Source organism: Myxine glutinosa, chromosome 1 (genome assembly GCF_964187855.1).
Source record: "Myxine glutinosa chromosome 1, kmMyxGlut1.1, whole genome shotgun sequence".
NCBI classification, from domain to species: Eukaryota; Metazoa; Chordata; class Myxini; order Myxiniformes; family Myxinidae; genus Myxine; species Myxine glutinosa.
The window spans coordinates 378,198,858-378,214,839 of NC_136261.1; the positions used below are offsets into that span (position 1 = coordinate 378,198,858).

The window sequence follows — 15,982 nt, forward strand, 5'->3', positions numbered from 1 at the left end:
GTACTCCCCGTTGTACAGCAATGGGGCTACACAATACTTGGTTAATTTTAAGAACACTGGATATATTACAATACAAAAGTTTAACGTACGAGATAAAAATAGGTCCAAACCCAAAATTCTCTAAAACTCTAAAAAGGTACATGTGGTCAATACAGTCAAAGGCTTTTCCTTGGTCAATAAAAAACAGACCAACATTCATATTAAAATTGTTACAAAACCGAATGGTATCACGGATAAGAAAGATATTATTAAAAATAGTACGTCCAGGAATACAAAAGGATTGATGTTCTCCTATTAGTACATTCATAAAAGGTTTCATTCGATTAGACAAGGCTTTGGCTAAAATTTTATAATCCGTACATAAAACAGAAATAGGACGCCAGTTCTCTATAAGTTGAGTGTCCGCTTTCTTAGGAATTAAGGTGGTGACTGCTCTCCGGCAACTCCACGGCAGTTGTCCATCCTCTAAACATTCATTCAATACCCGCAGTAGGTGAGGTCCAATGGTGTCCCCAAAAAACTGGAAAAATTCACTTGTCAGCCCATCCAGTCCAGGGGCTTTATCAGGTTCCAAGGCCTTCAAGGCAGCGGTGAGCTCAGGTAACCTAAGAGGATCCTCCAACTGCTGCTTCTGATCCTCCGCCAATGTTGGAAGGTTAGAAACAAGTTCCGATATTGCATCCTGGTTAATGTCATGCCGCATAAACCGTTGTTTAAAATGTTTCCGGGCACATTCCCTGATTCTGCCATCTTCATAAAGGAGTTCCCCATCATGGAGCAAGCGTGTAATCATTGACGAAGAGGCCCCCATTTTAAGGCTGAAGAAGAATTTGGTTGGAGCATCAAGGTCGTGTATGTACCTCATCTTCAGGCGCAATAAAGCATTTTGTGCTCGCCTTTCGGATATGGAATTCAGTAAGGCCGTTTTTCCATGGATTTGTTGCCTCATTCCCTGGTAGCTCACACTTGCGGTTCCCTGAAGCTGTTCCTGTAATTCCAGGATTTCATCTTCAAGTAAGGTTGTGGTTTTTCTTTCCTCTTGAACACCATACGCGCGATATTGTTGGCAGAACAGTCTGATGTGCGTTTTGGCATTATCCCACCATTGTCTGAGGTTTGAGAAATTCCCTTGGGAGGCAACCAGAATATTCCAAATTTCCGGAAAAATGTCTTTAAAGGTACTATCATCAAGTAAGTTGTTATTAAATTTCCAAAAAGCACTCTTGTGTTTCGGGCAGGGGGCAGAAATTTTGAGAAATGTTGCGCTGTGGTCCGAGAATCCTGATGGGCAAATTTTGGATGACAGAACGAGGCGTTCAAGTGGAGGATTAATATAAAACTTGTCCAAGCGAGCAAGTACAATATTACCCTGAATGCATCGACACCATGTGTATTGCCTGATTGATGGGTGCTGTACCCGCCATATATCTGTCAAATTCATTTGTTTTAAAAATTTGGTGAGAGGGATTGTGGAGGCAGGATGGGGCTCTGCACTGTTCCTGTCTAGTTGGGGTTGGAGGGTGCAGTTAAAATCTCCACCAATACAGACATGATTGTCTTGGTTTTTTAGGGCGTTTTGACTGTCGAGGGACGTTAGGTGTGTCCCAAGGTCATTAAAAAAAACTCGCCGAGCTACAGGCGTACTTGGGGCATAGATATTAAAAATAGTATAGAATTTTCCATAGTAGTGGAATTCTAGGGATGCTAGGGATCCCTTGTGTATTTCGTCGAATTTAAGCGATGAAGGCGAAAAGGAGGGGCTAAGAATTATTGCGACACCGCCTTTGCGGGAGTCACCGTTACTAAAGAAGGACAGGCCGGGGAAGAGCCTACACCACTCTGCGACACAGCAGTCGTTGGCATGGGTCTCTTGTAAGAGGGCAATGTCAACTTTCTTCTGTAATAAAAAATCCCTTACTTGAACTTTACGGACAGAGCTACATCCTCCGTTAATATTCAGGCTACAAATGGAAAAACTCATTACAGCTATAAGGAGGAGTGACCACCACTCAATTTTTTGATAGCAGTTCATTCTTAGCTTTTTGCAACCACTTCTTTAAACGGTGACGTTGGGAGGAATTGAAATTAAAAACGTGGGGCCGTTTTACCATCAGTTTAGCGGAATGTATAAAATCAGGTAGCTCCGGAAAAAAGGTTTCTATTACAACATTCCTTTTTGGGAATGTGTCCTTAAGAAACCTTTTTATCTCGGAGGGAGGGATTGGAGGGATTTCTTCTTCCTTAAGGCTACCACATTCACTAACAGAGTCATCTATATCAGATGGCTCAGATGGTGTGTCACACTGGTTTTCATCATTTATCTCCTCACCGTCATCACATCCCTCCACGTTATCGGATGGGGCATAGTCCATAGAGGGGGGGGACGGGGAGGGAGAGAAATGAGCCATCTTCAGGGGAGGGGGGGGGGGTACTAATTTTTGTGGTTCAACCATATCAGTTTCTAGGTCAGTAGACAAGGGCGAGGATTCATCCACATCTATGTCCTCCAATACCGAGAAACGATTTTCTGTGACGAGGGACAAATCTAGGCCAGAGAGGAGGGGCTGTCGGTTTTCAGTTGTAGGTTTTTTAAAGAGATGACCGTTTTCATCTGTTGTTTGCAGATGTCTTTTTCCTTTTGGGCAGACTAATTGAAACTCGTCCTGGTTAGTGGGAAGAGATTGCAAGGGTTTGGGGGGAGGGGGGGGAGGGAGGACGTGATCATCGGGAGGGGATTCCCATCGGCTACCACGGCGGGAGAGGTAGGATCAGTTATAGCAGGCAACAAGCTGTAATTGGACGATGTCGCCTGGGGGGTGAGATCTATAGTTAACAGGAGATGGCTGCAATTAGATCCTTCAGTAGAGGGAGGGGCCCCTGTTTCAAGGGGAGGGGAGGGGGGTACGGCGGGGGGGTTTGGATTGGTGGTAAGAGGGCTTGGGTCGGTGGTGGACAGATTGGGATCAGTGGTGGTAAGGCTTGGGTCGATGGTGGGAAGGTTCGGGTCGGTGGTGGGAGGGCTTGGTTCGGCGGCGGGAGGGCTTGGTTCGGTGGTGGGAAGGTTTGGTTCGGTGGTGGGAAGGCTTGGGTCGGTGGTGGGAGGGCTTGGGTCAGTGGTGGAAGGGTTTGGACCGGTGGTGGGAAGGTGGGGGGGTTGCTTATTCCCGGTTCGGAGGGGAGGTTGCACTTGTGGAGAATTCTCTTTTCGGGGGCAGTCATGCTTAACATGCCCAAATTGTCCGCAGCCAAAACATTTTAGAACGTTGGTGGACACGTACACTGTATATTCGTTCTGTTGATGTTTTAATTTTATTATAAGGTTTAAATCCTTCTGGGAATTTTTTAAAATCATAAACACTTGCCGCCGGAATGAAACCACGTGCCTTAAATCGTTGTTTCGTGACCCGAAGGGAATCATGGAGATATGAGACACGATGGTACCGTATCGGGACAACTCTTTAATTAGTACATCGTCGGATACAAATGGGGGGCAATTTGATATCACGACTTTTATCGCTGGGCTATCTAGTGGGGAAATCATTACAAATAAATCTGGATCGATTGTCAAACCCTGTTCGACAATTTGTGGGACACAATCCACGTCGGACAAAAAAATAACGATCCGCTTGTTCATCCGCGAAGCGGCAACAACCTTGTCGATCCCGACAACACGACCGGTTGCGAGGACAACGTCCTCGACACTAACCTCACGTTCCGGAGGTACACAAAAGAACCCGTGCTTACGGGTCAGGCTCTGAAAGGCCGTAAATCGAGATAGTGCAGCTGCCATGCTGGAACAGCTGCACTTACAACCCCTCCCCAACTCGGGGAGGGTGAATATATAATGTAATCTTCCCTACCCGAACTCCGGGGATGGGAAGCAATCAGACCTCTCCGATTTCCCTAACTTCGGAAAAGGGAGGCAACAAAACAGACTGAAGGAAGGATAAACGAAAGGAAAAAAAGGAAATAGAGGTTTAAGATGAAGGAGCAAACACCGATCGGGCGACGCCCAAAAAACGGCGAACCCTTACCAGCGATCACCCTGTGCTCTCCGGCTCTCTCTCCCGTCTCAACGTATATGGGAATCACCAGGAAGACTCCACGAACAGGTACAAGGACACAGAGGGGGGAAAACGGGGGGGGGGGGGGGGGAATGGAGCAACAACACAGAGCACTCACAGGCCTCCACAAGCAGACGCCATGACAGTACAAACAGCATGCAAACGACCAGCAGGGGGCGCGAGAGAGAGAGAGGGAGAGAGGGAGAGAGGGAGAGAGGGAGAGAGGGAGAGAGAAAGAGAGAGACTTTGACTTTTACATCCTTTTATTACAAAAATATCAAAAAGTATATTTTGTAAAACGTATAAATACAACCATTTCACAAAGCATTTCACAAATCAGAGGTAAAAAAACAAGCAAAACCATTTTAAAGGGAACATTTACATGAAGACCATTAGTACATCAAGAAAGGGAACAGGAAAAATAATAATAAAGTGTTTTGCTCCTCACAAAGAAATCATATCATGCTCGAGGAGTGATCAATCTGTGATCAGCGCACCATTTTGCACAGAGCAAAGCGCATTATTCAATGCCCATATACTTTTGAAGATCAATACTTTATCCATATATGTATAGAAACAAAATTCTGTTTTAATCCGGGCAAAAACAAGTCCTTTAAAACAGGCCGGGAGGTTATCTGTACATCTTGTCGGATTTTCAATTTGCATTTTCCTCGTGTGATATATTGCTTTCTTTGCCATGGCAACGAGAAAGTTCACTAGGGCCACTTCTATTTGGTGTGTGTTTGAGGCAAAGCAAAAAATGAAAGAATTCAAAGTAAAGTTTAAAGAAAGCTTCATGCACATTTCATGCAGCAAACCAAATAAAGGAATCAAGCGTGCACATTCAACATAAGCATGTGACACGGTCTCAAGAGCACCACAGAAGGGACAATGGTCAGATATTTCAGAAGAAAAAACATGCAAGAGCTTATTGGTGGGTAATACCCAATGTGCCAACCTCCACGACAGGTCGGCAGTTTTCTTTGGAATAAGTATGTGATAATAGGCTTTCCAGTTAGGTTGGAAGGGGTATTCTGTAGGCAAGCAATTGTGCCACTTCCTTGACTGCCAAGTTCCTAAGGAGGGCCGGATTGCTTTGACGCAGGCCTAGTATATTGCACGATTTTCCAGACCTGCAGATCCAAAACGTATTTTTGGTAAATATTTTATTATTGTACCAGAATTCATTACAGTGGGAGTGACTTCTAAATTTGGGAAACAGAGGCTTGGCTCACAAACAATTGGGCCATCACCAGTGCGAGGAGATTGCTCCCAGTGCACCTTAACTTTGCGGTATACGCTAAGTATTTCGCATAGCACAGCAGATATGGAGAGAGAGAGAGAGAGAGAGAGAGAGAGAGAGAGAGAGAGAGAGAGAGAGAGAGAGAGAGAGAGAGACAGAGAGAGACAGAGACAGAGACAGAGACAGAGAGAGACAGAGAGAGAGATGACTTTTAAGCTCTTTTTATTATAAAAGTATAAAACAAGAGTACCACCAAAAGCAATTCATCCAGGAAAATCAGTAAAATCATAGCAATCCCGGAAGGAAAAAACAATCGGTGCACTGCAAACCAAGCGACAGAAAAGGTGCAAATACCAAAAAAAACACACGAGGAGAAAATCTAGGCATAATTTCTAAACTAGGCATAATTATATATGTACAAATTTACAATCGCATCTGCAACCCTGAGGAGAGACTTAAGAAAGAAAGAGTAGGTCAAGACCAGGGGGGGAGGGGGGGAACACCGGCAAGGAGAAGCATGGAACAGTGTATAAGAAACACCCGCACTGTATTATACAGAAATTAACAATTTGTTATCTTGGACCTCACAAATCCCTCCAACACACCAGGTCGCAACAAAATTTGCAAGGTCGTTTGCAGTTTGGACACAGCCAAATTCAAGCTTGAGCCTTGCTGACACCAACGAACTAAAAAACACCATAATACTGCATTCCTGCATGGGTCTGCCGCCCAGCTTCGCCTTCCGCGACAGGTATACGGCCAGTTTAGCAGTAGCGGTTAGGAACCCGAATACAATAGATGTGGTTCCCTTTTTGGGAGGAAAGCCAAAGATGTAAGCTTTCAAAGAAAAGGTAACCTGCAATCTATGGGAAATAAAATTTAACCAATGAAACAAAGGAGAAAGTCTTTCACAATTAATGAAAGCATAAAACAAATCTTCCCTCACCGGACAAAAGGGGCAACAGCCGGAAATGGGGGAAAAAAAACGAATGACAGCATTGGAAGGAACAATCCAGTGGGCCAAACGCCACTGAAGGTCACCTGTTCTTTTAGAAATAAGTCCAGCATACATTGTATCCCATAAAGGCTCAGAGGGGGGACCGGGAGGCAAGAGTCCTTTCCACCGGGTAACCCCAGCTAGAGGTGGGTCCCCAAGAAGAAGTTTCACACAAGACCTATAAATACTCTTGCTGCTCATAACATGGAAGGGGGGAGACCCTGCGCTCATGGGGGGCAGCTCGTTTGGGGTAAAAGCGACACCTAATTTTGGGACTGTGGGCTCAACCTCTGCGTCCTGCGTCCAATGTAGGCCTAGCTGGTGGCCCCTTCGGATCACCGCTCTTAGTATGTTCCTGATTTGCCTCTTGGACTGAACACCTGTTAGGTCCGCCAGCTCGTTCGCAGGCTTCCATCCCTGTCCAGAGTCGTGTCGGAGATGACACACTTTCAGGATGTTGGCCACTATAAAATGCTGGCAGAAGTCGCGACTCCTCGGGATATCGGGGAAAAGTGGGTTGAAAAATAAAGGCTCGTGTGCATACATGTTAGTGCCATACGAGTCTGTTTGGCGACTTATCGAAACGCCCTGCCAGGCATTCAAGAGGCTCTGATAAAAGACTGGGAGCAGAGATGTATCGACGTGTTGAAGGTTGGTCAGGAAAAGTTCCTGTCCGTATCCGAGCCTCCCAGCTCGTTGAAGAATGGAGCAGGCTAAGGGCTTTCCTGGTAGGTGTTCTGCATAAAGCAAGCGTTGGATGGAGCGGAGCCGGAAGGCCAACAGGCGGCATTTCACATCGACTAGGCCATGACCACCCTCGGCCAAGGGACAACATATGGCGCTGGGTCGAAGCCAGTGGTAGCTTCCCCAAAAAAAATCCACCAGTTTCCTCTGGATAGCTTGGAGCAAAACCTCCGGTGGTTGCAGGCAGATGAACCGGTGCCACAAAAGGGTAGTGACGAGGTTGTTGACAACTAGCGAGCGACCCTTATAGGAAAGGTGGGGTAGAGCTCTTTTCCATCGGCTCAAACGCCCATCTACCTGGTCAATGATCCTGTCCCAATTGTTCTGGGCATACTGAGGAGGACCGAGGAAGACGCCCAAATACTTGATGCCATCGTTTGCCCACACTAGCTCTGCAGGAAGGGGAGGTGGTGGTAATAACGGTGGCATAGGTAAGTCATTTTTTGGAAAGGGGATCCAGAGAGCCTTGCTTTTCCCCCAATTACACCTTAATGATGAGGCAAGGTTGAAGTCCGACAAACACTTTGCCATGGCGTCACTGTCGCATTTTCTTTTTATAATGACACAAAGGTCGTCGGCATAAGCTGACAGGGTCAAAGGTGGGTGTCCTGGAGAAAGGACAAGTCCAGGGATATCCTTTCTGAGGGCGATTAAGAGGGGCTCCAAGGCGAGGGCAAATAATAGACCTGAAAGTGGACAACCTTGCCTTACCCCTCCCTCTCTGAACCTTTATGGGTGGGCAAAATTCGTTGTTAACTTTGATCAAGCTGGAGATGTTTGCATATAACAAAGCTATGTAGGCTCTAAAATTAGTGCCAAGCCCGCAAGCTTGTAACACATGACACAAAAACACATGATCAATGCTATCAAAGGCCTTTGCAAGGTCAAGAAACACCAATCCAAAATCCTCTTTGACACATTTACCAGTTAACAAATCTCTGACTAGGAATATGTTGTCATAGATGGATCTGCCAGGGATGCCGCAACTTTGATCAGGTGACACCAGGTCCCCAATAACTGTCTTCAACCGGTTCGCAAGGACCTTGGAAAACAGTTTGTAATCCGTGCACAACAAAGAGATCGGACGCCAGTTTGACAGGTGTCGGAGATCGCCAGTCTTGGGTAGCAGGCAGAGTACTGCTCTTCTAAAACTGAGCGGTAATTCTCTGGATAAAAGAGATGCATCCAGAACATTGAGCAGCTCTGGGCCCAAAATGTCCCAGAATGCCGAAAGAAATTCGGCCGGTAGGCCATCGATGCCAGGGGCTTTTCCCGACTCCATCTCAGCGAGTGCACCGGTTAGCTCTGGAAGGGTAATTGGAGCATCCAGTTCCAGACGTTGGGCCTCAGCCACGGAAGGAAGATGAGAGGTCAAAACATTCATCATTTCGTGAGAAACTGTTTTGGCCTTGAAAAGTTCAGAAAAGAAATCGATTACATTTAATCTTATATCACTCGGATTTGTTAGGATGTTCCCCCCTGGGTCCAAAACCGAAGATATAAGTCGTGCTGGTTTCTCTACAGTTTCTAGGTGAAAGAAAGCCTTAGTTGGGGTATCTGAAACCTTTATATTTTGTATTCTTAGCCGAACTAGTGTGCCCGCTGCTTTTTCATGGATCAAATCCCTTAATTGGGCCTTCTTCTCGAGTAGCAACCGATAGTTCACTGGGTTGCTCTCATTGGCCAACTTGCTCTCTAACCTTAAGATGTCTGCTTCCAAGCAAGCCATCGTGATATGTTTTACATTGGTACAGTGCGAATTAAATTGTTGACAAAATACTCGAATTTGGGCCTTTAGGTTATCCCACCAGAGACTAATTGAGGAGAAAGAAGATTTTTTAGTACTCATTTCAGCCCAGAAATCACGAAAGGAGTCTGTAAATAAACTATCTTCTAAAAGTTTAACGTTAAACTTCCAGTAACTATTTCTGCATGTGGGTCGAGGAAAAGAAAGATCTAAGGTTACCATATGGTGGTCTGAAAACAATGACGGAAAACAACCTGAAGAGGCCGCGACGTTCCTAAAGGGTACATTAATGTACCAGCGGTCGAGTCTTGCCGAAGACACCCGGCCATTGGCACATCGACACCAGGTAAACTGGACTATGTTGGGGTGATGCAATCGCCAAACATCCAGTAGACCGGCCGTCTTAAAGAAACGGGATAGGTCCGCATGGGACTCGGGGTGGGGTTCTGCAGAGTTTCTATCCTTCGAAGGGTCAAAGGTGCAATTAAAGTCACCACCAATGCACACACATTGGTCGAGATCAACTGATTTCAGGTGGTTTACCATGGAGGTGAAGAAGGCCTTTCGGTCCCTGCTCTCACTAGGTGCGTACACATTGAAAATGGTACAGCGGAAGTTTTGATGTGCAAGCTGAAGGGAAATAAGCCGGCCTTTTATGACTTCCTGAAAATGACAAGACTCAAAAGCTAGACCTGGCTTTAGAAAAAACCCAACCCCAGCAGATGAGGCTGACAGATTGCTAAAATAGCATTGCCCTTTGAAAGTTTGGCACCAGTCATGTTCCACGTTAGGTGTGATGTGGGTCTCTTGTAGTAAAAGAACATTTGCCTTTTTACGGTCAAACAAGTTTTTGACTTGGGCCTGACAGAGGTGACTTGCACCCCCACCATTCATGTTTAAGGTCGCAAAGGAAATGTTTTTCATTCCGTGGTAATGAAATCGCCCTGTGCTTGGGAACACTCCGCACCTGCTCGGGTAACAAACTTTCTTAACCTGTGGAATTGAGATTTCGTCAGGTCAAAATCCTCACGCGCTTTGATTATTGACTTTGCGGTGCACATGAATGCAGCCAAGTCAGGGAAATTGTCTTTAATGACAATGTTGCGGTGACGATACGTTTCGTTAAGGAAGGTAAGAATGAGTTGAGGGGATACCTGCGAGTGACCTGTCATCGCTTGTGACAGCGCGGTTGCCTCAATGTCATCTTCGGACTCAGACACGTCAGATAACATGTCGTCAGGATCTGGGGTATTACCCGCTGCCCCCGCGGTCTTGTCTGGAGGCACCTTCACAAGTTTCCCAAGGTGTTCCCGAGAGCACTCGTTAACACTTTGGTGGATATTTGTATCTGGTGTCGGAGCTTGGGTTTGAGATCCCAGCAAACTCAGATTTGCCGGCCCCGTTTGTACAGTGGGAACGTTTATTGAATCCTTAGTCTGCTCGGTATTTAAAGGGGGGACAAGCGGAAAAACATTTCCCAGCTCGGAAATGGTAATACTTTCACTGGAGGTTTCACACTCGGAAACTTCCAGGTGAGAGGTACAAATTTTATTTTTCGGCTCATTTACATAATGAGACTCACTGGTGTCATTGACAACGGTATTCATGTACTCAGTTAGTGAGGGAATGTCAGAGGGACACTCGGACACATGTGCACCGGAAATGGTGCCGCCCATGACCGCCTTCTTTGCAGCACCAGCGAAACTGCTTGGCGCTGGTGCTCTTCGCTTTTTAGCATACACTATGGATTCTTCGTTCATGGGTTCGGGAAAGGGGGCAATGCTAGTTGTGTCAGTCACATCGGTGGGTGTCATCACATTGGAATCGAAAAGCACCGGTGTGACAGACGACTCAGTCGGGGTGTCAGAAGGTACGGTCGGGGTGTCAGAAGGTACGGTCGGGGTGTCAGAAGGTACGGTCGGGGTGTCAGAAGGTACGGTCAGGGTGTCAGAAGGTACGGTCGGGGTGTCAGAAGGTACGGTCTGGATGTCAGAGGGTACGGTCGGGGGGTCAAAGGGTACGGTCGGGGTGTCAGAAAGTACGGTCGGGGTGTCAGAAGGTACGGTCGGGGTGTCAGAAGGTACGGTCGGGGTGTCAGAAGGTACGGTCAGGGTGTCAGAAGGTACGGTCGGGGTGTCAGAAGGTACGGTCTGGATGTCAGAGGGTACGGTCGGGGGGTCAAAGGGTACGGTCGGGGTGTCAGAAAGTACGGTCGGGGTGTCAGAAGGTACGGTCGGGGCGTCCGAAGGTGCGGTAGGGGCGTCCGAAGGTGCGGTCGGGGTGTCAGAGGGTATGGTCTGGGTGACGGAAGGTACGGTAGGGGTGACAGGAGATACGGTCCGGGTGACGGAAGGTACGGTAGGGGTAACAGGAGATACGGTCCGGGTGTCAGCGAGCATGGTCGGGGTGTCACAAGGCGCGGTGGAGGGATTGGCCTTTTTACAAACCCTTTCGTTATGTCCCGGTTCACCACACTTCGGACAAGAGGCCCTAGGACAGAATCTTTTAACGTGTCCGAATTCTCCACAATTAAAGCAAGTTAAGGAGGCTGAGGAAGCATACATGTGGTATTCCCGATCATCCAACGATACTTTAAAGGATATATTTAAACCTGTATCGGCTCCGTGATCCGGGAGAATCATGTACACCTGCCTCCTAAAGCTCATTACGTGTTTAACACGATCGCTGCGACACCAGAGCGGAATCATTGAGATTCGGGAAACAATTTTACCATAACGAGACAGAACGGATAGGAGTTTCTCGCCTGGCATAAACGGTGGAACGTTGGATATTGTTATCTTGGTAGCTGGCATATCCATAGGGGATACCGTAATATAATGACCCCCTTTTATGGTTAGACCGGTACTAACGACGTCATGAACGAGTTTTTCTTCTGACACGAAGACAACAAATTTCTGGTTCATTCGTGATGCCGCACGAACATTACCGTCTCCTATGATGGATCCCACGGCAAGGATGATGTCCTCAGCCGGAGCTCCTTCAGGCGGAACACATGCGAATGCATGCTTACGTGTTAAATTTTCGAACGCCTCGTAACGAGAGCGTGTATTCGCCATACCAGCGAAATGCTCCCCCCCCCCCTTGTCCGAACCGGACAAGAAGGTATCAAACCTAAATAACCGAACTAAAGTAAATAATAAACGTGCATTATAAGCACAAAAAAGGCTTACAAAGCGTCGTCAAAGCCAGTAGGCCGCACCCAAAATGGGCTCGCTCTCAATCCTCTCTCTCTCGAAGACAAGGGTGCAGAAAGGATGAAAACACAATGCCGAAGCACACAGGATTGAAAAGGAGAGGGAGGGGGGGCAGGGGAGGGCAGGAGAGGGGGGAAAACTCACAACGGACTCACCAAAACACCGAGCAGTTGCTCACAGCCGCCATGACGCTACACCCAACGCACCAACAGCCGATAGGTGGCGACAGAGAGAGAGAGAGAGAGAGACAGAGACAGAGACAGAGACACAGAGGCCCTCAGAAACAGCTTCAACATGAGAGATTCCAATGATTCTCAATGCTTTGGTTTCAACCGCGTGAAGCCGAGGTAGGTGTGAGGCAGGAGCACCAGCCCAGAGGGGAGAGCAGTATTCCATTGAGCTGCGGATGAAAGCCTTGTATGTGGTGAGGAGCTCAGGTGTGCCAAGGAAGGACTTCGCACGACAGAGGATGCCCAGTCGGCGGCTGGCTTTGGAGGCCAGATTTGAAATGTGGTTTTCCCAGGAAAGATCATGGCAGATAGTGAGACCCAAAAGCTTGAGTGACAGAACTTCTTGGAGAGGATTATTCAGAAAGTGGATGGGAGGGTTGTCCAGTCGGTCTTTTCGGAGAGACATCGTAAGAGTGTGAGATTTGTCAGGATTGAAAGACATATTCCACTTGTTTGCCCAGTCTGTGATTTTGTCCAGGTCTGCAGAGAGTGAGGAGGCTGCAGACTGCCGATCTGAGGGATGAAGAATGGAGCGACAGAGAGTAGAGTCATCAGCAAAGAGATAGAGAGGATTTTCCCGAGACTCGGATTGATCATTGATGAAGACCAAAAAAAGCACAGCACCCAGAACACTCGCTTGAGGAACTCCAGCCTGGACGGGGAGTGGGAGGTGAGAGAATTGCATTTAGAGCCACACGTTGACGTCGACAGGAGAGGAAGTCTGCGAGCCATGTGTGGAGATTTCTATGGATACCATAAGAGGAGAGTTTGGAGAGCAGGGTGGGGTACCAGACCGTATCAAAGGCACGAGATATGTCAAGGGAGATGACAATAAATTTCACGGACTTTGTTTTTTGTATACATAGTCGAGGCTCGTGGAAGAACTAGTACTAGTACACTGAACAGATCAGGCTGCAACAGGACAAAAGGAACAGTAGAGAGAGAGGGCAGTTAACCAGGGTAGAAAAGATCAAGGTTTTGGATGTGGTAAGATATTAGATGCTGGTGAACAGCTGTCTTGAAGACCTGGAGGGGTGATTGAGGTTGAAGAGGATGTGGTAGTTGGTACATTCTAAAAAAGAGGTACATCCTCGGCCTCTATCACAATCTGAAGTCCAAAACAAAAACATATTCAGCAGTTACATGTATAAAACAAACAAGGTTAAATTATCTGAAAAAACATAATTACTGTGCTTCAACTTTGCATAAAAGAGTGTTTTAGAATGTACAAATGTAAGGTTAACATTACAAAATCCTCCTATAATTAGAGGGGAGCACACACACCTCTGAGACCCTTCACTCCCGAGTCCCTTTTTCTTCCCTCGCACCACGGATCCCTTCTGTCCTACTGCTTTTTCTTCTCTCAGTGTTGACAACTATGCAGCATTTTAGCAAATGTCTCCCCAAATGCCATCAATAAGCATCAAATGGATGATTGCGACAACAGTCCACATTAGAGGGGTGTCCTCACATTCACGGCATTTGTCATGAATCAGGAACTGCTGGGAACCTATATCCATCCCGCTTTTCCCGATTAAAACCATGGGGCAGCACAACATTCACGGAATTTCCTCCAAATTTGTGGGATTTTCCTCGACATTTGCGGATCTTCAATGATTTAGCAACTGCCAGAAACCCATCCCCCCTTTTCCCATTGAAACAATGGCCTCACATTCGCGGTTCTGATATTCATGGCATTTTCCAAGAACATATCCCTCGTGAATGTCAGAGTCCGACTGTAGTGACTTACTCCACTCTCGTAGCCATCGTGTGGCTCTTAACGGAAAACACTTTCTTCTCCTCTCCTGGAAAATCCTCTCTGGGAGCAGGGCTCTCTGGAAAAACCTCTTTCTCTTTTTGCTTATGACTCCACTCTCTGCCGTGTCATCGCTTATCCTTCTAACAGATAGGCAGCAGCCGCTTCCCTCTTCTCAGCCCGTCACTAAATCACAATCTTGTCAAACACTTGGAAAACTTTCAATCCTGAGAAATCCCACACACTCCGTCTCCCTATCTCCGAAATGACTGTATGACAAATCCTCCCGTGTCTTGAAAGGTTCAGTCACTTAAACTCTTGGGTCTCATTCTCAGCCATTATCTCTCTTGGGCAAACCACATTTCAAAGTAGGCCTCCAAAGTCAGATGCCAACTGGGCATCCTCTGCCATGCAAAATCTATCCATGGCACACCTGAGCTACTATCCATCTACAAGGCGTTCATCCGCAGCTTGGAATGTTGCTATCCCTTCTGAGCTGGCTTCCCTGCCTCACATCTTGCTTAGTTTGATGCCATGAAAACCAAGGCTTTCACAATCATTGGAATCCCTCGTGATGAAGCTGAGTATATGGGCCTATCACTTCGCCATCGCCGACAGAATCTCTCTGTATTATTCCGCATAATTTCTGGTCTTGCACACTCTGCCATCTTTGTGCTCTGCCACTCCCTCTTCATGCCCCTCCCCCCAACCCCACCCAGGTATCTGCAGGACGCACACGGTCCACCAGCAACCCCCTGCGAGTGAAACTACCTAATTCCAGAACTACTGTTCACCTTCACTCATTTATTTCTTCCCCCCCCCCCACCCCACCTGTGGAACCACCTTCCACACACCCCTTCAATCTCATTCTTCCCTCAACGTCTTCAAAACAGTGGTTCACCACCCCCATGCAAAAGCATAATCTTTACTACACCCATTAAACGACCTCCCATTGCTTCCAAAGTTTTGATGTATCCATCTTGTTTTCCCTTGCTTTTTTCCAATTCTGCTCATTGTTACCTGCATCCCCTGGTTGTCTGTCTCGATCTACTTTCTTCCTCCGTTGTTGCATTTCCCCTTTCCCTTGCTCCCTTTCTTATGTTGTTTCCTGATCTGTTCTGTGTCGTAGCTCTTTCATAAGCATCGACATGTATTAAAATAAATAAATTATGTTTTGTGTGTTTTGGGTTTGCAGGGTTTGTGTTTCCGAGCAGAACCTTCATCTCCATGCCCAGCAAATCAGTTCCTTCGTCATGAGGGGATTTGCTGTGGATTGTGTCCCATTGGTGAGTCTTCATTTCAATTCCACTGTTATTTTATGGTCAGAACATTTTACAGGAATTTTAACTTCTTGTGTACTTGACAGGATGGCACATGTACATGCCCTGCAAAGTTCCTGGAAGTAAATCATTGTGCTTTGCTTGTAAAAGGGGGACTTACATGGACAAGGACAACAACATGACAAAGTGCAGGCAATGCAGTGTTTGTGACTCAGGTAAACAATTCTACTCAGTTTTCTTTTACACTTGATTACTCAAAGTTTGAGCACAACCATAACAAAGGAGTCAGCCCTCCATACCTGCATATTCTTCTTTCTTTTTTTTTGTCCACAACTCCACAACACTTTGTGTTCTTATCTATATTATAATAGCTGTAGATGATTCTGTCTGTCTGTCTGTCTGTCTGTTGGGTGTCTGTCCGGGGTGTGGCTTACTCGGTTTGCAGAGTAGCTCCACCCATAGCTCCACCCATTCTGGGAGAGCCTTCATATAATTATAAACAAATATCCACCATTTTATTAACTCGCATAGCTTTGAGGCCTGTTTTGTAGGCCCGTGGTGTCTTGCTCTCTCTACCAGTTTTATTTCAAATCAAATTCGATATATAATTTCATTTTTCACAGTCGCTAACATAGTTTTAGACTCTGTTGAAAAAAAACGGGAAGAAAATCCGATGAAAGTTGCCGTTTATAGAACGAAATGAATT

The 15,982-nt window shown here is 46.6% G+C and overlaps 2 protein-coding genes across 5 annotated transcripts in view; both read left to right on the forward strand.

Moving 5' to 3' along the window:
- LOC144889548 (uncharacterized) overlaps positions 1 to 15,982 on the forward strand; it is a 121,078-nt gene that overhangs the window by 67,501 nt on the left and 37,595 nt on the right. For both annotated transcript variants that reach the window (XM_078770229.1, XM_078770230.1), the window contains exons 3-4: positions 15,192 to 15,282; positions 15,363 to 15,491. In XM_078770229.1, the coding sequence (XP_078626355.1) occupies positions 15,192 to 15,282; positions 15,363 to 15,491 (220 nt within the window). The remainder of the gene's footprint in view (positions 1 to 15,191; positions 15,283 to 15,362; positions 15,492 to 15,982) is intronic.
- The window catches only part of LOC137415872 (E3 ubiquitin/ISG15 ligase TRIM25), a 732,877-nt gene that overhangs the window by 33,731 nt on the left and 683,164 nt on the right, over positions 1 to 15,982 (forward strand). The gene's annotated exons all lie outside the window — the stretch shown is intronic.